At 27.7% G+C, this 24,106-nt stretch overlaps 1 protein-coding gene across 5 annotated transcripts in view; it reads right to left on the bottom strand.

Annotated features, from left to right (window-relative positions):
* Positions 1-24,106, bottom strand: part of LOC118190192 (protein Obscurin-like) — a 735,887-nt gene that overhangs the window by 100,213 nt on the left and 611,568 nt on the right. For all 5 annotated transcript variants that reach the window (XM_085817109.1, XM_085817110.1, XM_085817106.1 and 2 more), the window contains 6 exons: positions 20,938-21,043; positions 16,021-16,199; positions 13,029-13,225; positions 9,299-9,451; positions 6,476-6,717; positions 6,049-6,174 (listed from right to left, as the gene is read on the bottom strand). In XM_085817109.1, coding sequence (XP_085673235.1) covers positions 6,049-6,174; positions 6,476-6,717; positions 9,299-9,451; positions 13,029-13,225; positions 16,021-16,199; positions 20,938-21,043 — 1,003 coding nt within the window. The remainder of the gene's footprint in view (positions 1-6,048; positions 6,175-6,475; positions 6,718-9,298; positions 9,452-13,028; positions 13,226-16,020; positions 16,200-20,937; positions 21,044-24,106) is intronic.

The following is a 24,106-nucleotide window of genomic DNA, read 5'->3' as shown; positions in this document are numbered from 1 at the left end:
CCAGTGCCTTTCTGTTGGGGCAAGAGCTCAGACAAGTATAACAAGAGTTGCATTTCTCCCTGAAAATTTCTCAGAAAGTTGGATTTGTTGATAATCTTCCTAAACGAATAAAAGTTTTTTCTTTTTTCTATTTTTCTAAGTTTTCAAAAGTTGATTCAGAGGGTCACTCTTTTTAAAGAAGAATGGACCTGGGTTTACTCCTTTACAATTGTATGGTATAAACCAGTGGATCTTATCTGCAATAGAGCTATAGCAATCTTCAAAGAATATAATATTTCCCAACATTTTGCATCAAGGCATAAGAATTCCTGTACAAAACAATGTGCCCAGAAATGAAAGAAAACAAAAAACATAAAATTTTTGTAAAGAACTATCAGGCAAACAATTTTTTATTTATTTATTTATTTATTTATTTATTTTTTAGTAAACAGTATCCAGGAAGTAGTTACACATGGAAGTTACATTATAGTATAACACTATTGCTAAATGTGATAAAAGCTCTGTGATGGGGAGTTCGTTACACAATACATGCTCTGTTACATCCAGACATATAAAAGGATTCTGAGACTGTAAGCTTATCTTGAAAAATAGTTGACTTGAAGCCATCAATAAATAGATGGCATCACAGAGTCAAAGATTGGCAAGTTTAAATTCTGTCCCATAGCTATGGATGAAAACACTGATATAAATGATACTGTTCAATTAGTATTATTTATAAGAGCTAATAATGAGAACTTTGAAATTACCAAGGAATTGCATTCATGTGGTCGTTAAAAGGAACTACTATGGGCTCTGATATTTTTTGTGAATTTCTGGAAGGGCTTTCAACATAGAAAGTACATATGACAAACACGTAATATGGCACTCTGTAACAAATATATGTAATATGGAGACCTTACATGACAAGAAAAAAATATAGATTTCTTGAACTCTAATCAAAACTATCCCTCGAACAACACTGTCTTTCTATATAGTGTTATATATAAATTAGTTATAATTTTCAAATGAAAATATTAAAAAATTCCTTTTTTGATAAATAAAAAATAACATTGGAATGTACATTGCATTAATTTCCAGGTTTTTTGCAATTCTTACTATTGTTTTATTAATTTAAATTTGCTGAAGTTTATTTACCCTAATAATAACTGACAAATTTAAAAACATAATTAAAGCAGTTTTCAAATCCGTATACCCAATTTGGCGCTCCTTCTAGTGATTCACATGAGGCAAGTGTCTCACTTGCCTTACTCTTGTCCCAACTTTGAGTAGCACTCTTACCATCATTTTGCCATTCTCATTAGGCAGAAATGCAAAATTTCTTTAACAAAGAAATGTTAAAAAATCCTGCACTTATAGCAACTATGATACTGGTAAATAATATATAATTAAATTTGAAAAATTAAATATTAATAAAATTTAAATATGTTGCTACAATTTTTTTAAAAATTGACTATTACCTCAATATTTTAAAAATAACCAAGACTTTAAAATTACAGAGCTACTATAATAAAAGACTTAAAATTGCTGCATAGTATACTTATCACACTTTTCAACAAATGGAAATGAAATCCAGGTTTTTAATTTGAAAAATAAGTTATTAATCACAAGGGAAGTTATATCATAAAACATCATTATCATTCATGAATCATTTCTTATTAGAAAATTTATTTAAGTTCCTAACGCATATAATATAAACAATCATTTTTAAGAGTGTTTTTAATATTTTCATTAGGCATCCTTTTACAAATGTTGACCTATAAAGATATATGCTCTTTTTCACACAAAACCCTCATCTTCCTTTTAATCTCTCTCTCTCTATATACTACATACTACATATAAAGACACAGGTTTGTAATAGATTCATCAGTGTTTTGATATAGTAGTTAAATTTTTGCTCTCTACAACACATATAAATAATCCTGAAATAATAATACCCATAAATGTACATTTATATAAATCAAAAATGAAGATAATATATAGTATTATATAATAGAAAATAAATTTATGTTATTTAAAGATTCCTTAAAAAAGATTTTAAAGGAAGATTTTAAAAAATTTCTCAGAGATAAATTAAAAACTCGCTCTGATACACTATCATTGAAAAATTCCACTGTAGTTTATTATTTTCTGTAATAAACTGGAATGAGATTTAGGTGGAATAGAGAACTATAACAGTTATTAGTTTCTAAAATAAACTCTATACATATTCAGGGAAACGAGTATTTTAAAAATGCACTTTTTAGTTGAGTCGGAACAAAAAATTCTAAAAAATATATGTAAATCAGAGGATTTACTTACAATTAATTATTTAATGATTTTGTGAAATAAAATATTTATAAAGCTATCATAATTAGTTCTTTAAGGATCTTCATTAGCGTAATAATATTATTTTACAGCGAGAAGAAAATTCTGGAAATGGCATGTAACATTTATAACAGCAATTTAAGCTAGTCATATGTGTCTGTCTGAAATTAAGTGTTTGTACATAACAAAGACATAATATATTAAAGTATTGTTATTCATGGAGAAGATGTCTATTTTTTACTCCTCAATTCTTTTTTACATTTATATGGAACCAAATTATTTGCATATATTAGTATCTAGTACCCTCATAGTTAGATAGTCTATGTAAATAACCAGAGAATTAGTCATTATTTTTAGAACTAATGGTTGGTTTCTTCTTTGATTATGAAGACATCTCATTTGACTACTGAATATTTGTAATTCAGAAATATATTGCTTGCTAACAATCATTGCTTCTGTCACCATTATTTTTTATTATTATTGGCAATATAATATTCCTGATTAGCCTCACATGTACAAATGCATGCATAAGTTAACAGATAGAATGTACCATCACTCTCCATCTATCACATAGACTGCAAGCCTTGCAAATGATAAACGTCAGTGTCAGATTACTACTTACTGACTGGAGAAACATATGTGCACTGCAAACATATTGCTATAATAGAAACAGGGCTTTACACCTACATTACAAACAAATGCTGTAAAATATCCAGTAGCCAGCAGACTAGTCTCATGTAACAGAAACAAAGTTAGAAAGTATGAGATAAGAAAAGATTTCTTGCTGAAACTGCTTTTTTTAGAACTTTTCTACAGAAGTTTTTTACTTACTAAGTTATTCCTACAACCTTTTACCTTTTAAAGTGCATTTATATGCCTTTATATAAAAATTAATGCTTCAGACACTAGTGCATAAATTCTCTAAACCTCAATGTAAATGCTTTGTGCATTAATGACTTAACTCTCTGTGAGTCTGAATTCAAATGCAACTGGAATGCCTTTTCATTATTTACATATTTTTTATTTTGTACTTTTGCGGATTCTTTTAATACTTTACCTGTAGAATTATTTTTTTCTTTTATGAATGACTGTGGATGAGGAGAACATGCGCACTGATAAAATTTTAGTAACTTGAATGCTGCTTAATGAGAAATTTTAGCGCAAGATACAATTTGCACAGTGCTTTTACAAAATCCAAATCAAAACTTTGAAGCTTGAACTGCCCCTTTAAAATTACATTTCAGGTCCTACAAATATGTGATACACTTTTGTAGTCTGGGGGGGGGATGTCACTTCTCTAAGCAACATATAAAGTCACTATTTGTAATCTCTCAGTACATACAAGCACTGTTAATGCTCAATGGTACTACTCTCAAATTTGAAGAGGGTCATGTGCTTATGAATATAATTGCCATCCACTTAAATAGAGACCTGCATCCCAGGAAACAGCATTTATAACATTCCATGACAGTGACGTATTTTTATAGTATGCACCTAATAGTTTTAAAATATAAAAAAGAATGATTATTTAATAATTTTAATTTGTATTACTATATCTCGTTAGTCTTATTTTTTTAAAAATGTAGTAGGTCCTCGATCACTAAAGCGTTAGCATAAATCCTAAGAATAAAATTACATACTGCATATTCCGGTGTATAATGTGCACCTTTAATTTGAAACTACATTTTTTAACTTTTAGGTTATTTGGTGCATAATGCACACTCTTTTCTTTACAAAGAAATATGAAAAATACATGTACAATGCTCTTATCTTCTGAGTCATTCATTCGAAGACTTTTCCCAGGCTTTTGAACAAATGTTCCAAACATTCTCCTGCCAAATGAAACAAACACATAGTCGGTTTCAAATGCAAAGTCATTCAATAGGCGAAAGAAAATGGAAATCATATTGCAGCAATGATGTTTGGTGCTGGGAAAGCTCCATATGTGAATGGAAGAAAAATGAAATGATAATAATTAATATGGCAAAGAATAAATGTTCTTTGCATAATGGAATAACAAAATGACCTATCCTAGAAGAATATGTTGTGAATTTGGTCTTAGAAAATCACCAGAATAGATTAATTGTAACAAGAAACAGCATATATTTATTATTTAATTACCTTAAAGTGAGCAAAGAAATAAAAAAGTGAAAATGAAAACTTCAAAGCAACTTTGAGTTGGTGTAGTCGATTTATGGCATGGAATAATTTAGTTCTATGAGAAAAAAAAATACTATTCACAAATGGTTCCAAAAGTTTCCAGGAGTATGTTATTGATTTACAAAAGAAAAAAAAATAATTTACTCGTACATATTGGAAACATGGATTAAACTCCAGTAATGTTTGATATGACAGAAAATAAAAAAAATTGATGCAAAAGTAATAAAAACAGTTAACAGGCCATGAAAAATCTTATCTCACCATAGTGCTTTGCTGCTCAGCAGACAGTATAAAATTAAAATCCCTGGTTATTTTTAAAAGAGAGATGATGTCAAAATGTATTTCCCAGATGGTGATTCACAAGAAAGGATGGCTGGATGAAAATGGTGTGAAATTGCAGATAAGAAATATTTCTCAAAAGCATTCTGTTGCCTTAAAAAATCTAGTTTTAGTTTGAATATATTAGACTATATAAGTCTTTTAGTTTGGATATATTTGGATCCCGTCTAACAGATAATAGGAAGAAATAATTGAAAGAATGATACAGACATGGCAGTTATTCGAGGTGAAATAATACCATTAGTTCACCCTTTAAATGCATGTATTAATAAAACATTCAAAGAAAATTTTTAAAACCTTGGAATACATGGATATTAAAAGGTGGAAAAACATTTACAAACGGAGGCCAAATGTGTCCTGCTAGCCTAGAAATAGTGTGTGAGTGGATAAAAGCATGGAATGAAATTAAAGCCGGCGTAATTCAAAAGTAATTTTTAAAATGTAATATACCTAACTATCTAGATGGAACAGAAGATGATTATTTATTTATGGATCAAAATATTAGTGATGGTGAAGGTGAAACAAAATTCGATGATGTACCTGAATATATAACTGAAAATGAATATGGCAATTTTTTTATGTTATCCAATAATGAAAATGTTTATGTTCATAAGACATGTCATTTCTTTTAAATAAACAGCATTTATGTACATGCAGAAATCTAACTTCTGTATGCTCATCATTTCCTTATTTTTATATCTATCATTTTTATATTTAACATATAATGCATACCCATAAATTTCTATCTTATTTTTTGTACTAAAAGCACACGTTTTATGCTGGAATATGTAGTAATTCATTCTGAAACTGACCCATGGATTTTGTCTTTTAGTAAAATTATTGCTGTAGTTATAACAGCATCGATTGTTATTCTCAAAATTTATTTAATATAAAGTTTTACTATACTACATCTTTTACTCTATAGTATACCTATTATTCCAGTAACTTTTCCAAAACACATAATTATGAAATGACTGAATGCCAGCTGAAAGCTAAATTTAGCAGTTACAGTTGGTTGTACTCTAATTTAGCGATATATAAATCTTGTTGCAGATCACTAGTGACTTAAGTCTGATAAAAATCGCAGAGTAAATTAAAAAAAAAAAAATAGTGATACATGGGATACATGTAGATCATTTTCAGATTGTAGATGTTTTACATGTTTATAGATGCCTTTTAGCATTTAACAGCTTCCTGAACTAAAATTATATACAATAATAATAATAATAATAATAATTTTCTCACCAGTTCACATCAGGAGTTGGAATGCCAGTGATACAGGCTGTGAATTTTGCAGTCATGCCTTCCATAACTTCATTGTCACCAATCTTTTTCAAGAACATAGGAGGTTCACCTTTCTGAACTTTGTCACTACAATTTCAATAAATGATTATAATAGTAATGCAACAATAGTTTTAAAAATTTTTAATTAAAATTCTCATAAATACAATTCATATGCTGAAAAAATATCCTCTATAAATAAAGCTATATTCAAATTTTTTAATTTATCAAAACAGAGTGAATAACTCATAAAACACACAAAAAACATTTTAAATTCAACAGTTTACAGAAATTTGTATGACTTTTTATACATATTTAATTGGAGTATCATAAAAATTTTAAACATATTAAGTACTTATGAATTTAAAGAATGTTTGATATTATTTTCTACCTTATGTTAACGGCAGACATAGTATGATCTTCACCAACAGAATTTCGTGCTTTGCATTCATAAATTCCAGTATCACTAGGTTCACAATGCTGAATATGCAAAGTATAAACATCTCCAAATCTACTAAAGTTGTATTTTGAGTTACTAGGTGAAATCAGGTCTCCATTGAAATACCAATCAACTTCTGGTTCTGGATATCCAGTTACTTTGCAGGTTAACTTTAGAGGTTGATCCACAAAGCCCTAAGTTAATTTTCAAATAAATAAATAAGTATAATGATAATCAAGTATACATAAATGCAGCATTTTAAACATTTATTTATCAAATGTATTATCTTTGTGATAACATATTCATATAAAAAAAGACATGAAAGTATACAATACCACTTTGAAGGAATCGAGATTAAAAAAATATGATTAGTAGTAAAAGAGCATGCAGCAGTTTATTTTTATGCAATAGGTATTCCTCACTGTCAGATGAAATGACTTTAATTGATTAAGACATAACAAAAAAGATTCTTTGCAATAATGAGTAAAAACAAAGAAGATACTCCGATAAAATTTCAGATAAAAATGCAAGAGTTTTGCAAACCAAAGCTTGCATCAAATGAATCATAGCACAACTATTGATTAGAATAATTATTTGAGAAAGGTATACACCAATTCCTTGCTATTTTATCCTAACCTTACATTTTATAGATGCAATAAAATTGTAGAAATTTATGGAAACTCATTCACAAAAAGAAAGAAAAAAAAGAAGAGATAGGCCATGTTCTCTTCCCCCCCCCAAAAAAAATGGGTTTTTAGAGCATTTTGCCACAGTACTGGAGAATGTTTCTAGTTGCTATTTCCAGTCAAAATACATCAGTATGGCACTGAAAATATATGATATAGCTTTAACGTAAAAGTACCCAAATTTCTACATAAGTATGAAATTTTCAAATATAAACCATGCACATATACTTTATATGAAATTTGCCTTAGTTAAGAAAGTAGTTTAGTTTCAAATTCAAAACAGCTTGTAAAAATTTGTTACAATGCTAGATTAATTCAAATATACATCACTGTATCATTTTTATTCAGCTTATAAATGCATAACTGCTCAGCAGACAGTATAAAATTTGCTGCTCAGCAGACAGTATAAAATTTGCTGCTCAGCAGACAGTATAAAATTAAAATATATGCTGTTTATATTTAATTTTATACATTATTTATGTTTCATTTTTATTCGCATTAGCAGTACTAGCAATACTAATTGAGGTGATATACTAATGTGTATATGTTTATGTTCATGCATGTGTTGTGTATACAAGAAAAGAAATAAAAAAATTTCTGCCTCACAAATAAATCCCTATTCATAAAAAAAAAAAAAAAAAAAAAAAAAAAAAAAAAAAACCATTAGGTGAACTCACCACCTAAAATGTAAAAAGATTTTTAACAAAATAAACAAAATATTCCTTAAATAGAAGTAGATCTAACATGATTATGTTTAATCAATAAAAGCAAATAAATATACATGTATGAATAAGATTAAATAATATTTTCTTCATCTGATTTTATTGATCACTAATTATAATCATGCTAGGTTTATTCCCATTTAAGGAATATTTTGGTTATTTTGTAAAAGTTATTTTTGCATTTTAGGTGATGAGTTCACCTGTTTAATTTTTTCATAAATAAGGTTTTTTTATTTTATTTATTTTTTTTTCCGAGGCTATAATAAAAATACACTACTAATGAATGAGGCAATTTGTTAATTTACTCTAATTGGTACTTATACCTCGCTTATTGTTGCATTAAATGTATAACCTGCTAAAAAAATGTAGCATTTAAATTGGAAACACCTCTGAAAAATTCTATAAGGCTCAAAGTATTCGAAATACTACCTTTAAAAAGATTTTCTAATCATAATTTATTTGAAATGACTTCATTAAATGTTAAAAATTAGTTTTAGTTCCCTTATTTTTTAAATTCTGATTAAAATAATAGTTAAAGATAAATTATTTTTAAAAAATGTCATGTATTTAAAATTTTATAATACACAGTCCTCCACACAAACATGCGCACCTTGAAGTCTGAATTTTTTATTTATTTATTTCATTTTGAATAAATTTAATAAACTTTTGCCTAACAAACTCAGTCATTTGAAACCAAGCAGTGGCAAAATTCTTTGAAATTAAATAATTTTACCTTTAGTGTGTGAGCCTGTTGCCATTCGGCAATATGTAAGACATTTATTTTTTAATTTTAATTTAAAAACTCAGCTATTGAAAAGTAATGTGTCATCACTGCCTAAAATAAAATACTCTTATCTTCCATGCTTCACATGTTGCATTCAGTAAAGAATATTTCAAATTTAATTTGCCTGTACTTGAGTAACTATGCAACTTAAAAGCATCAGTTCATAAGAATATTTTTTTCAAATTTTTAAACCTGAATTGATTTAAATGCAAATTCATTCAAATCATGAGATGTCTAATTATAAATATTAAATATTTTAGTGAAATTACACTAGCTAAACTCATTAAAATAATAATATACTTTTTGTACTTTATAATATCTATTTTATCATTTTTACCCGGCTGCGCAAATACTAGTTAAATAAAAATATCAAATATCCCTATTTTCAGTAACAGTATCAATATTTACAATAGCAATTTAAGACCTTTTTATACATTTTCGATAAACATAGAAAAAAAAAATATTCAACTAATTTGAACAAATAAACAAAAGAAATGTTATTAACTTTTACTTCATCTGAGATATTGCTCAACTAACAATACATTAAAAATATTAAATGAAACATTTTTAAATTACAACTTACATTAAAGTCATTTAGCCTTTGAATAAAATGTGGTGCTGATTTCTCTTGAACAGAGACTGAGCCCTCAGATATTGCTTCACCTTCTGGATTTGACAGTTTACACTTATAAACTCCTATATGGTCAGGTGATGATTTTTTAATCTCCAAAATAGCCTATAAAATTTGCACAATATATATAAAACCATATGCTAAGAATATTGAGAGCATTCTTGAATCATGTGATAATACAAAAATTTTCAATTTAAAATCGCAGAAAATTATGTTTATAAATTTTTTAGGAATATGCTTCATATTTAATTAAATGTATAAAAGCTTTTTTTTAATAAAACTGTTATTTGAATAAATTAGCAAAACACTTTAAAGTAATTCATGTAATAAGAAAGTGCTACTATAAAACGTTTTTAGAAATGTTTCATGAAAGTATCATAATTAATAATTACAATATTTTGCATACTGAATAAAGTAGATTTATATAACTAAATTTCAGAGTTGAGTACCTAATCACTTATCAAGGAAATATGTGATATAAAGCAATATCAAACTCTCCCTCACACACACACCACAAAACAACAACAACAAAAATAGTGTTAAACTTCAAATAGCTGCATAATATGTGCACAATTATAATAAACCACGAATAAGATATATGCACAAACAGGGTTTAACGGTAGGCATTTTGTTGCCTAATGCAACCTCTGTGAAACTGAAATTCTACTGCTAGGTGCCTCCATAAGTACTAAAAATTTTACTGCCCAAATTTTGTTGCCCAGTACCTCCATTTTAGGAAAAAGCAGTAGCTATTTCCAGAGCTATCCAGTACTCACCAAAACTTACAGTATATCAGCATTCACACAGACAGCATGCTGGTACCATTTTCCCGACTCAACCATCACCACACATCTCCTAGAGTTACGCAAATCTAGACAGACTTACGGAGGCATCACATTTTAATACCATGCTCTTCTAAGTGTCAGCACATGCTGAGCTGAAAGGCAACACAAATGCTGAATGATTAGCCAAAAAGGCAACATTAGAAAGTATTCCTTATTCACAACCAATACTTTGGTTATGCTTGGAGGGGGGGGGAAAACTGAAACAGGCACAATCAAATGGCAGACAGAGTGGGATGAATGTGAACAATGCCACCATACATGATACTATATTACACAAGCAGATGACAAACACAACATCACTTCCTTGCAGTTACCAAGATTTATTACTTGGCATGATGCCATTTCTGAATATTTTAACAAGACACCGCAGCAGCAACACTGACGTCTATGTCTGTGCAGAAACTGGTATCTCAGGCCATTATGTTACCACCTGCCCCAATTACCAGAAAACATCATATCATCTTAAAATTCCCACTAACAATACAAAAGCCTACTGCAAGTCTATGGTAAAACATTATCATCTGGTAGCAAGGATTCCCCAGATCATCGACAATCTTGCAAAACCGGAGCTGATTTAATCCTAAACCTCATTACAAGTTTTTTTTTTAAATAGGAACACTGCCTAGAGTAAGAATTTAATATTCACTCAGTTTGAAGTTTAGCCCTCGGTACTACTACTGTAATTTAGATGTCCTGCAATATACATTTGCAAAATTCTGCAAAGTTTGTAAAGTGTTGTCTTTGTAAAGCATATTTGTACTGTGTATTATTTTAAGTGTATGTTATGCTATAAAGTAATTTGAGCATCTGAAATAATGTATTAATTAAGTAAATTATGTTATGAGTCACTATAGCAACAATATCTTATGTTACTTGATGTATTGCCTAATGCTACATATGCGGGAATGCGAGACAATACCACCTATTGTGACAGAATGATGGTGTTTCCACCTCTCATCAACTGCTTAGTGCCTACTTTATAAAAACTTAAAGTTTTAATGCTCTTGTGTTTCTTCAAATTCTAAAAATTTTGCTACCTCTAAATTTATGCCACCTGTATTGTGTACAAATTAGTATTGAAAATCCTGATAGTTTATTAATTCAAACTGATACCTTATTGTAATTAATTAAAAACATCTGAAAATCCTTCCACACACCAAATAAAATAAATATGAGATAAGAATAGAAAACTAATATATGAGGTAAAATCACATCTTTTTAGCCTTTTTATTCATCATGTTGACCATACTGCCTTTTTATTCACCAAATATACATAAATCTTCTGGACTCATACTTTTATGCATAGATTATGACATATCAGGTAAACATATAGCCTAGGAAAAATGACATTAAAATCCATATCTTAATCCATTTCACCAATTAAAAACTAAATATAATAATCATTAAAATTATTAAGATATACTTTGGCTAATTTCAGGACAAAAATGAAAAGAAAGAAAGAAAATTAATAAGCTTTCAGCTTAGGTTCACTTGAAGGCACAGTAAAAGTTAATTACTATTTATAATACAGTCAAAAGTCGTTAATCCGGACTCGTCGGGACTTCGGCGATTCCGGATTATAGATCATCGGTTTAAATCTGGTAGGATGGCATGCAGAAATTATAAAATTAAAAATATGAAACCATAATTTATGAAATAAAGAACAATTATGATCTAAAGGGTATCAAAATTTACACACACACACACACACACACAAAAAAAAAAAAAAAAAAAAAAAAAAAAAAAGCTTAATATTTATTTGTTTACTTTATTAAACATTTCTTTCAATGTAAGTTGTTTAAGTTGCTTAGTTTTTTATGTGATAATACTCTTTAATTCTATAAACAGACATCATTTCTTGTTCAGTTACAAAGTTCCGCTGTTCAAGTCCTATAATTGCTGTGTCGAGAATACCGACTAATTTGTCAATCACAATTTTTTCGTTTTGAATAACCTTGTCACTTTCTTCGCTACTGGAAGCGAATTATAATGACGAGGAATTTGATTTAAATCATATCAAAGGTGGAGTACATCGAGATGAAATACTACATTTAGTAAGGAATTATAAACCAAATAAAATAAAAACATCTGCCCTGAAGATAAGGATAGTGCTGAGAGATCAACTTCCAATTTATTGCGCGCCGTGGCGTCCCCACCCTCCCTGCCGCAGAACAGCGTGAAATTGATAAACAGATTTCGAAATGGTTAGATAAACAAAGGATATGCCTTTATCCATTTTTTGCAGCAATTCCACTTTTTGTTTAATGGAAACATACTTTCGCTTTGTAGATCCTTTACATATTAGTAAATATATATCGGAAATTCTATTTGACATAATGGAAAGTTCAAGCTTACTTTTATAAAATTTCTCTAACAGTTCGCAAAAATAATAAGCCGGATCCAATTCAAAGATTAAGGAACAACGCAATCTGCAATATTAACTGAATTAGATAATTTTAGCTGAGCTTATACCATCCGTTATACATTAAACGCGTATGCGTACACGTATTTTGTGTATGCGCACACGTATATTCGCAGTCGTAAAGGTCTTACACGCATGCGCAGAAAGTTTGTAGCTTTGAAGTCTGGATTATAGATCATTTCAGATTATGGGTGTCCGAATTAACGACTTTTGACTGTAGTAGAATTTTTTATTTGAAAGGAAACTATTAAATTTATGAATAAAATAAAAACATCTAAATAAAGACATCCTGTTTCAGAAAATACAGATAACAAATTACAAAAAGTAAATTAGTTTTCAGAAATGCTGTCACAAATATAGAGTCATCCTGTTGAACATAAATACTATATGTTAAATATTTAGCATTCACACTCACCTTTTCACCATCAAAAGTCATCAGAACATTGTCAGAAGGCTGCAATGCCTCATCATTTACAATCCAGATGATATCTGGGAGAGGATTTCCAGACACCTTTGCCTTGAGTTGTATTGGTTCACCTTCCTTGACAGACAAATTTCCAATAGGAGAAACAAAGCAAGGTGAAGATTTTGGAGTATCAGATGAATCTTTACCTGCAATAACAATTTTTATTTTAATAATTTCACCTTTTTTGCTCCCCCCAGAAGAATCTCTATTTCATGGTACTTAGATTTCAAAATCTCTCTCCCCCCCTTTTTTTAAATGAATCTTTTGTATAAACATGAGCATGTATTAAACAGGATAGTCAAAAAAAAAGTTGGCTAAGACTTGTATATGCTATTTTTTGTCACCCGTTTCAAGTTACAATGATTCGCAAAATTAGGTACAGAGTTTTATGAAACTCAGGTCTAAGAGCAAGAAGGTTTATACAAATTTTATTCTTCAACTGATGATCAATTAAAAGTTCCTATAGAGCAAAAAATCCTAATAATAAAATGTCTATAATCTTTTTCTGTAATAAATATAAAAAGTTCCATAAATTCGCAAGATATTCATAATTGAAATTTTTAAAAGCAAAAAAATCAATAAAAAGTGCTGTTTTATACAATTTGGAGTCATCAATCACTAACACAAACAACTTTTGCATTTTAGTTTCTGCCTAAATCTGAGACAAAAATACTTAGATCTGCATATAATAAGCACTGAATAGTGATCTAGGTCAGCAAATTTCTTTCTTTTCTTTTCTTTTCTTTTTTTTTTTTTTTTTTTTTTACAACTACAAAAATTCTTCCGATCATTTTGCATACAACTTTCAGCATAAGCAGATGATTGCCTGCTTACTTCCTCAGCTGTATTTCAAATGTTGTCCTTTTAAAATTTTCTATGCCTTTGTTTCCACTCTTCTTTTTACTTTTCTCTTAATTTCATCAGAGGTTACAATATGCCTCTAGGAAGAATGAAACAGAATAATACATTTGGCTGCAGAAATATGCAGGGAATGTGCAAAAGCTCAAATAAAACTAAGTAAACTAATAGTTTTAAACACACAATTTTCAAATCTCAATATTAAATTTTACATTTATACTATTTGTGTCAATCCTCAAGAAAGACACTCTTACCATTAGGTAAAAATTGATTTTTGTACCTTGGTAGAAAAAGAACAAATGTCTAATTAGGAAGGTTCAGAGGAAAATAGTCTTCTTTTGAAAAGGTTTTAAGACATATGTGTAGAATTCAATTCTATAGAACTTGGAGATATTATGGAAATGAAAAAAAAAACAATTAATATATACAAAAGTTAGACATATGCAAAACACTGTCAAAATACAATAGTTCAGTACACTCAGGATTTTAGCGATGCTAGATTATCAAATGTGGCAGATTACCTGTTGCTGAAAACTATTTTTCTTTTATGATGTTAAATGTTTTAATGAATGAAAAAAAGTTTGCATTTAGCAATTCTACAAATATGTTTCTACAAACCTTATTAATAAATAAATGTATCCACTGTTTAATCATACTCACCTAGTTTTTACTTTGAAATCATCATTACAATATCACAACTTAATTCTTTAACAAATGGTTTATTTTATCATTTTCAACAAATTCAATAGTTTCATTTTCTGAAGATATGATCAATGGATTGTTCGACAGAAGAGTTTCAATCATTTCCACTAACTCAGGGTGATTGATCATTATGGATCATCAGTACTTTTGCCATCTTTGATAGAATTTTGCTTTATGGCACATTTGGATTTTTACCACGCCTTTTGTAACATTATGGCAGGGGTTTCAACCATGAGTGAATTTCATAGTTTCAGGAAGGAGGATGCGGTCAGCCTTTTATTTAGTTGTGAAGAGTTTAGTTTTGAGTTTAGTTTTAGTTTATGAATATAAAAAGTTACTTTTCTTCAAGTTTTGGTACTTACAAACATTTTCTGCACTATGTCTAAATAAATGCATATATGTATTTTTCAAGTTTTGTAAAGGACCCGGCGGTGGTGGAGGAACTGATTTTCTAGTTATGGTGAAAGGTATGCATGAGACAAAAAAGTTGAGAACTACTGCATTATACTATTTGCACATTATCAAGCAATAACAGCCATGGAAATTGTACCTTTTATATGGAAATAAACTAAGATGTCCTCAGTGCAATAATCAGAGTTTAATAAATTTTGAGCATATTGCTATATTTAACATTTTTAAAACTCCATGATCCATTAGGCTGGACAAAAGTGTTACAGTTCGTGGAAGGTATGTTCCCATAAAGTTTATAATACAAATTCAAAGGTTGTAAGATATGCTCTATAATTAACCAAAAGTAGAATGGCTTTAGAATTGTTCAGTAGATCAAGCTTTACAAAATCATTTCTAACAGTTTGTACAAAGTGGTGGGAAAAGCCAGTCTTTGAATAGCTTTCATTCAAGCATTTGAATGAGCTTCATAAATTACAAACAAATCAACAAGACCTATAAATGAACTGGACTTTTTTATTTCCAGTTTTATTAACCCCAGAAGCATCATTTGCATAAAATAAAATAGCCAATCTCTCCTTATTCAATCTAAAATCTTTTGCTCATTTTTCTTCGATGTACGGTAATGTAGAATTTGACAAAGCCATAAAAAGTAGCCTCATCAGCATTATATACTTAATAAGGGAATAAATTATTCTAAGTCACATCATCACAAGTTCATTTCAAACTTTATAGTACTTTGTTTTATTCCCATAGACAGAGTGCTAGCTTACTTAAATAGTCACTTACCTAATAGAGTCTGAAGGGCATTAAAGTTAGTATTGCACAAGTAGCAAAAGGCTTAAATTTTATCATTTTGGAAACTGATTCGTTACTGATCAAGATAAAGAATTATTTCTTATTAAGTTACACAAATATTAGTTAGATCAAGTACATATACATATGAAAAAGCATTTATTTAAGTTTTTCATACCTGATACAGTTAAGGTTCCACTAGTTGAATTTTCTCCAAGAGGATTTTTTGCTGTCAATGAATAATTCCCAATATCTTCAGGTTTGCAATCATCAATAAGCAAAGCAACTGTTCCATCAGGACTTCTAATTTCTTTCAAATGGATACTATCAGGAACTATTTCTTCTCCATCTTTAAGCCTAGTAAAAATGTCAGTATTTCAGTACAGTTCTTAATCACCTATTAACTTGATTAACAATGTATACTAGCTTATTTGCTGTTTTTACACATAAATTTGTTTTCATTATGTATTTATTCTATAAATATTGTTTCATTTAAGAATTTATACATATATTTCAAGTTAACAAAAATAACTAAATTTCAAGCAAGATTATGAAGAATAAAATTTATTTTTCAATCAAAGCATTTTAAAAATATGGTATTTATTCTGCTCATCAGTTTTCCAAATTCTTAAATTAAAAAAAAAAAAAAAAATTCTTTAAAACATATCACCACACTTCTTTTTTTGCTATTTCCTCAAACACAGAGAACTCAGATTTTGTAATAGTTTCTCAGCATTTGAGAAAAAGCTAAGATAATATAAAAGCAGTAATAAATTATATGTAGAACGAAATGATCTTTATTTTATCTTTATTTCACAAAATAAACTATTAATTCTTTATTCGAAGAAATATTAAATTCAACTGATCATTTTGAAGACTTTATACAGACACAGGAGACTAACGTTTGATAAATTCTTACAGGCTCTAAACAAAAAGGACATATGAAAATCTAATACAAATGTTAAAAAAAAAGTAGCTAAACTTTCTTTTGTTTTAAAAAAAAAGACATGATACATTTTAATTTAAAATTCTTGGATGAAAGAAGAAATCTTTCTGAATAAGAATTTGAATAAATAGAAATATGTATTCCTTTTGTAAAGTAGATAAGAGTAATTAGAATGCCTTTGGATGGCAAATTTCAATTATACAGTATTACAATTTTTATGTTCATAGTGGAATAAAGTAACTGGACAGTGAACTGAAAATAGAAAACTGGATAAAAGCACTGCTTTCCAAAGTTTTTTTTTAATTTTATTTTATTTTTTTTAGAGGAAGAGGTAAATTTCACATTATTGATTTATATGGTAAATGTAAAAGACTGCTACTACTACTACTACAAAAAAAAAAAATGTATCAGATTTTAAATTACATCCAAAGGGGCATTTTCTTTTTAACATTTTGTGTTACCTATATGTTTATTAAATATCATGTTCTTCGCACTTAAACCATAAAATTCAGTTCAAGAGCAATATAGCAAAATAATTTTAAATTGAGTATATCTTTAGAATTTCCGATACACAGTCTCACGCGCTTGAAATAAAAAATGCTTTTTTTTTTTTTTTTTTTTTTTTTTTTTGGTACAATGTTGCCATTGCTCGCTTTGAAATCCTTGAGTTTGTTAATCAAAAATTCGTTAAAGTCTTACAAAATATTAAATCAATAATAAAACAAATTCCAAATTTCAAATTTGGGCTTCCACATGCCCATATTCATAGGAGGATTACGTCATTCAAAATTCGATGGCTCTATGTACCGTTGTTTTATCACACTGCGAGAAATATACATACATTTATTCAGATTTTTCATTATTCAATTTCTTCAAATATAATGGAGGACTCTAACATTTGGTGGCAACAGTTTGAAAAGTAAAATGGACATTTATAGTGAACCAACGCAAAATCGCAAAAAGAAAACAATAGTCCTTCAGGGCAAATTGTCCCTTTGGACTAAAAAGAAAAGTTCATTCATTATTTTTAAGAAAACACGAAGATAAATACAGATCAATATCTTTTAGTCTATGCCCTTATAAATAATGTTTGAAAAGTACTGTGTTTTCATACAGCAAGCGCAAGATTGGCATTTCTGACTGAATTTGAAAGTGCATTAATTTTTTTAAATTGTAATAAAAATAACAATGGTTTGATAACCAGATACACTATTTTAAATACAAAAATCAGTAAAAATGAAAAATTACAAAACAATTAATAACCACAAAAAATGTGAATGGCTGAAAATATAATCAGTAAATTCAATGATATTTTGAAAGTCAATTTGCTAACATTTTAAAAATAATGGTAAACACAATTAAATATATCTTTGATTAAGTTAATTAGCTTAATTAAATCTTCTAGCTGAATAGAGCATTAAATTTTAAACAGATTGCAAATGGTAAAGCTTTTATTATCAATTTAAAGTAAAAATAGTACTACTAAAATTTTCACATATTTAGTGCAACAATGGTAATTATTTTTTAAATAAAAATATTATTTTTAAGCGAATGAAATATACTTATTATACACTTATTTTGCACATTAAAGAGTTAATTTCCTCTATTAGCTATATTCAAAATTTTAACCATATTTCCTTCCCTGTTAGGTAATTTTTACTGATGTCTTTAACAGTTTATTAGCAATCTTCAAAATTTTAATTCTGTTTCTCAATTGCATAAAAGTACATTAACAAGCTTTTACATCTAATATGCTTATATTTTTTAACAACCTCAGATGTATAAATGGAAAAATATAATTTGAGCAACAGCTGTAGAAAATAGAATTAATTGAAAAAAAAAAGTATTTCCAATGAATAATTGTCAGGAAATCTAAATAAACTATAAAAATAATTTACTATTTTTAAGACTAAACAAATTTTTAAAACCTTTGATGCAGGTATAAAACACTATAGTAATTATATTAGCATAAAATTATTATCTTAGATGATCTAAGATTTATTTACCTTAAATGTCACAGAAAAATTATAGTATAATTGAATAATTAAACTAACTCTACTCGATTCCTTGCATAAAACTAATAGTCACTGTTTTAAAATTTGTAAAATTTTTGTTATATCTCATTTCAAGAGAGTCATATTTTATTTCAAAAAGAGAATTTAATTTTTTTTTAGAAAAGCTATAATTAAGAAATCCATCACAAATTTATAATAATTTTTAACAATAAAAATTCAAATACTACACAGTCTCATGTAAATAAAAGTGAAACGTTTCATATATATATTAGAAAAACACTTCGATGTTGTTCAATGTATTGGGGCTAAATTTGGCATGCATATTCAATAACCTAAAAAAATTATTCTTGGAGTTTCTGTCTTTAAAACCACTGCTTAAGCTGAGGATTTGTATAAGCAATATTGCTTAGCAACATCCATGAATTTTAAGAACGACAACAAAAATTAGTTTGCAATGAATTTACAGAATATTTATTAATAATATTACTAATTTATGTTCTTACATTTATTGTGCAGCAAAGGTGAAAATTAGAAATATTACTTAAAAATAACATAATTGAGAAATAATCAGCGATTTAATCATAATTTATATTTTAAAGAAACTGGAAGAAATCTAACAATAATTTACAAACAGAAGTAATTAAAGATTTTAAGATTTAAATAATTGATGGACAGAAAATCAGAAATTATAAGGTTGAAATGAGATATAACAAAAATTTTACAAATTTAAAATCAGTGACTATTAGTTTTATGCAAGGAATCAAGTAGAGTTAGTTTAATTATTCAATTATACTATAATTATTCTGTGACATCTAAGGTAAATAAATCTTAGATCATCTAAGATAATAATTTTATGCTAATATAATTACTATAGTGTTTTATACCTGCATTAAAGGTTTTAAAAATTTGTTTAGTCTTAAAAATAGTAAATTATTTTTATAGTTTATTTAGATCTCCTGACAATTATTCATTGGAAATACTTTTTTTTTTCAATTCTGTTACCGTTCTTTTTTCATTGGTATTACCATAAAATACATACATAGACAATCATAGCTTTCAAAAAGCAAGAATTTTAAAACATTAGTCATGGGCACAAAAAATATACAAGCAGAGTATGAATGTTTGCCTTTCTATTGGCTTTGATGATTGAAAGATTGCGTTTAAGAAGTGACTTCGAAGAATTACTTAATTTGAATTCAAAAAAAAAAAAAAAAAAAAAAAGAGAGAGAGAGAGAGAGAAACTACAAAGAGATACATTTTCTATAATTTTTGTTTGATATTTATTATAATAAGCTTCAATATACATTTTAAAACATTTAAAAAATTTCCAGAAAATTCTACACATTTTAGAATGTCTGAAATGTTTTTTAAATCAGCCTAATGAATATTGCAGTGCTTTTCAATTTAACGTGATATGTGCTTTTTATGTACATTCAAGAAAACTGTCAAAAGTTCTTCCTAACATCCTCTAGTGCTTCATATTAATATTCTGATGAACCTTTTTTTTTTTTTTTTTTTTTTTGCTAAGAAATTTTAAGAAATATCAGGATGCTAGTTAGTAGTAGTATCCACAACTGAGGCAGTCAAATATTATGTGATAATGAATAGCAGTATCCACTACTCATTATCACACAATATTTGACTGCCTGTTAGCCAATTTATGCAGCTTATATTTTAACTCACAACTATACATATATAAGAAAGAAGGAAAATGAAAATTTTTTAATTATACAGATTTATTCCTTAAAAACGGAATAACTAATTTTTGACATTACTGCAATAAATTATGTCAAAAAGTGTCAAATGACACTTTTTGAACAAAAAAACAAAAGCATTGTGTTTTTGTTTTGAATATTTTTATCTTTTTTGTTCAGAATACTTTTATTTTATTATGTTTTCAAATTATTTATCTTAGAACATCTTTCTTCCTTGTGCCTACCTCCTACAAATTCAAAGCTTTCAATAAATTAATATGAATAAAATTTCACATGATATTTGAACTGAATTTTCTTCTCTTTCAGTTATATGCAGAAAATAAAGTCTAAATATTTTTATTAAGAAGATATATGAAAATGGAAGACATTACTTGCTGAAATAAAAACATAAAATAAACAGAAGAAGATATGAGCATTACCATTTAATTTCTGGTGGAGGAGAACCAGACAGTATAGCCTCCAGTTTTGCTGGATAACCTTCAATAACTTTAACAGGTTCTAATTGTTTTTGGAATGTAGGTGCCTCTGAAAAACAAAATTATGTGAATCAGCACATTATTATTGACAATTAACAAATAATAAATGCACTGTTTTTTTTTTTTTTTTTTTTTTTTTTTTTTTATGTATACGAATTCCTATTCACTTTAATAAACTTAGATTTTTGGCTAATCCAAAATCAAGAAGAAACCTCTTATTTGTTACATTAGATTAGACCTTTAAAATATTTTAATCAAAAGCAATAAATCATAACTCACTCTCTGATAATTAGTCATTGGCTTATATATTTTACTGCAAGTGATTATTTTCATCAGGAAAAGCAAATTCATTTAAAGCCTCTTTCTTGAAAGAAAAAAAAAGAACATGGCAAGCCAGGACTGATTAAGAAAATTTGAGAGTCTAGGTATACTGTTCTTCCTGAGACTATCAATGTTCACTTTCCTTATGAAAGAAAAACAGAGCTATAAGAAGTTATTGAATGATTTTGGGACACAAGACCCTGATGGCAGGGCAAAAAGGATCAAAATCAGTCTACAATATTTGGAAACTATGCTTATTAATAAAGCATTTCTGCTCCTCAGAAGAACAGGAAACGATTTTTAAAACATGTAGCAACTAAAAGCAACAATTAGTAATTTTAAAAAGGAGGATTTAATAAGATTCATAGGTTACCATATTATCTCAGTTGCTGTCAATGCATCATTTAAGATGTGTGCTGCATCGGTAGCAGACATTATGTTATTAATTTGAATACTTATCACGAGCATTTTATTTGGTAAAGAACTAATGATTATCTTTCTCTGTATATTTGCCTACATACAACATATAAAATGAAGCACTATATTATGTTTCATAGTTTGTATTCCTTTATAGAAAAAATATAGTAAATATTATGCATAAAAAAGATCATCATAAAAAATAACAGTATAAGAAGAGAGTGTAAAATGCAATTTATATATCTTAAGAACATTTAAGAAAATTATACATATGAAGGTTTGTTATCATGATCCCAGCTATGAATGCAACAGATAATTTCTAGTCATCACACAGAGGGATAAAAACTTTTAAACTTGCACAGCACAGAGAGTTTGGAATTGCACTGAAGAAACAAATCTGTGCAATGTGAACACCTCCATTAGGATTCCCAACTCTGTGAAGTCACAACAAAGAGCACTACAAAATATATTTATATTAATTCCTTTTTATTATTATTATTGCATATTGTTGAAATGCCTTTTTAGAATTAATGTTTATGAGAATAAACAATTTTTTAAAGCTTGAAAAACGAATATAAAAAGTTTTTAGGGCAGTAATTTGGGTAATTATACATTGACTCATTTAAACAAAAAAGATGCATTATTAGAATAGCCATTAGAATTTAATTAAAGAATGTTAATTCACAAAAGTAGAAAAACTTTAAAAAAATTTGAAATTTTTAAAACTAAAATAAACTTCTAATTTTTAAAATTACATTTGATCTGATTTTCGACAGACTTGAGGAAATCTGAATAGTGTTTTACTTTTTTGGCAAATTCTGAACAAATTTCTTTCAAATTAAAATATATAAATAATTTATTTTTATAAATTTAACCGAACACTTATCTTGTTAATTTCACCATTTAGTTGACATGACACTGCAAATTCTTTCACAATATGCTGATGTTATAGGAATTGAAAATATTCATACATTTATAATAAGCATTTTTAAAATTCAATGTCATTTGTTACCTAACATTTTGGATCTCGTATTTTTTTTTTTTTTTTAATTAATGTTCCTTCATCAAAAGAGGCATAAATTTCTGGTATATTGGAAATAAATTACTTAATATATTTAGAATTGACAATTTGATAAAATTTTCATCGAAGTATTCTAAAATGTAATTGTTGAAAAAAGAAATTATTTAGTTTTAATAATCTTTGATATTCTGCATTGTCTAATAGTTTAAATGCTGATGAACTTCAAAGCCCCCCCCCCCCAAAAAAAAATCTCATCATAATTAAGACTTAAGCTTATTTTGTAAGTTGATCAAAACACTGAACATATGCACACCAAACTTTAATTTTTTGTCTCTAGTTCTTCAATAGTTAAGTGGAATATTGACATTAAACAGTGTTTCTCAACCTGATTTACTCGTAGCACTGGTAAAATATTTGTGTTTTATTGCGGATTGGTACGGACTAGTGAACAGAGTTTGTGGATTGGCGGTTGAGAAACTCTGGTTTAGAATAATCAGTTGGTCTGCTTAAGAAATGAAAACATAAAGGGATTTTTGATTTCAAAATACAGGACATTTGGCACTTTTTCTGAACTCAAAAAAGGACAAGGACAGGAAAGTTTATTTAAAGAACTGTCCTTTTCAAAAAAGGATGGTTAGTATTCCTAGTCCCCAGATATAATAGCTTACTGCATTTGCATGCATTATTAATAAATTCAGCAGTTGCCTCAGCATTCAGATTGTGACATAATATATCAACTTTCCTGTTTACATTAAAAAAATTATATGATTTATTTACCAGTCATAATCTTTAATATCTGCTAAACTTTGTACTATTATTTGTTAAACTTTCACCATATTTTGTACCATTTTTCATAAAGTAAAATAGAGAACAATGATTTTCAATTTTACTTTAATAATGGAAATGCATAATCAATGACAATGCATCTTTAGTGAGAAACAATGCACTTAAATAATAAATTGCAATCAGTTATAAATATCAACTTATAGTTGAAATTAGTCTCCTATACACAATATGTAAAACAAAAAACATAAAAATTTTACATTTATAGCTAATATGAGATTAATGCACGAATATAAAATTGATCATAGTGTACTTTTAATGTGGTAACTGCTGACAGTTTCTAAAGTATTATTCTCTCTCTAGTTATGTACAGATTCCTAAAATATACATGAATGAATGCTATAAAAGTTTTAAGGACCTTTTTTCTTCCATTTAACCTAAAATTCCACAAACAAATTGTTGTTGACTATACTTTATCTAATAAAAAGCCAATTAGTTTTTTTTTTAAATTTAATTTAGTAAGAAAAAATTATTCATTTTCTCTACACAAACCCACTTTAGTTTTAAATT

This window comes from Stegodyphus dumicola, chromosome 5 (assembly GCF_044657685.1).
Source record: "Stegodyphus dumicola isolate Sdum_Otavi_A_Nest chromosome 5, ASM4465768v1".
Taxonomy (NCBI): Eukaryota; Metazoa; Arthropoda; class Arachnida; order Araneae; family Eresidae; genus Stegodyphus; species Stegodyphus dumicola.
The sequence above is the reverse complement of the archived record's forward strand: the minus strand, read 5'-3'. Positions and strand labels throughout refer to the sequence as shown.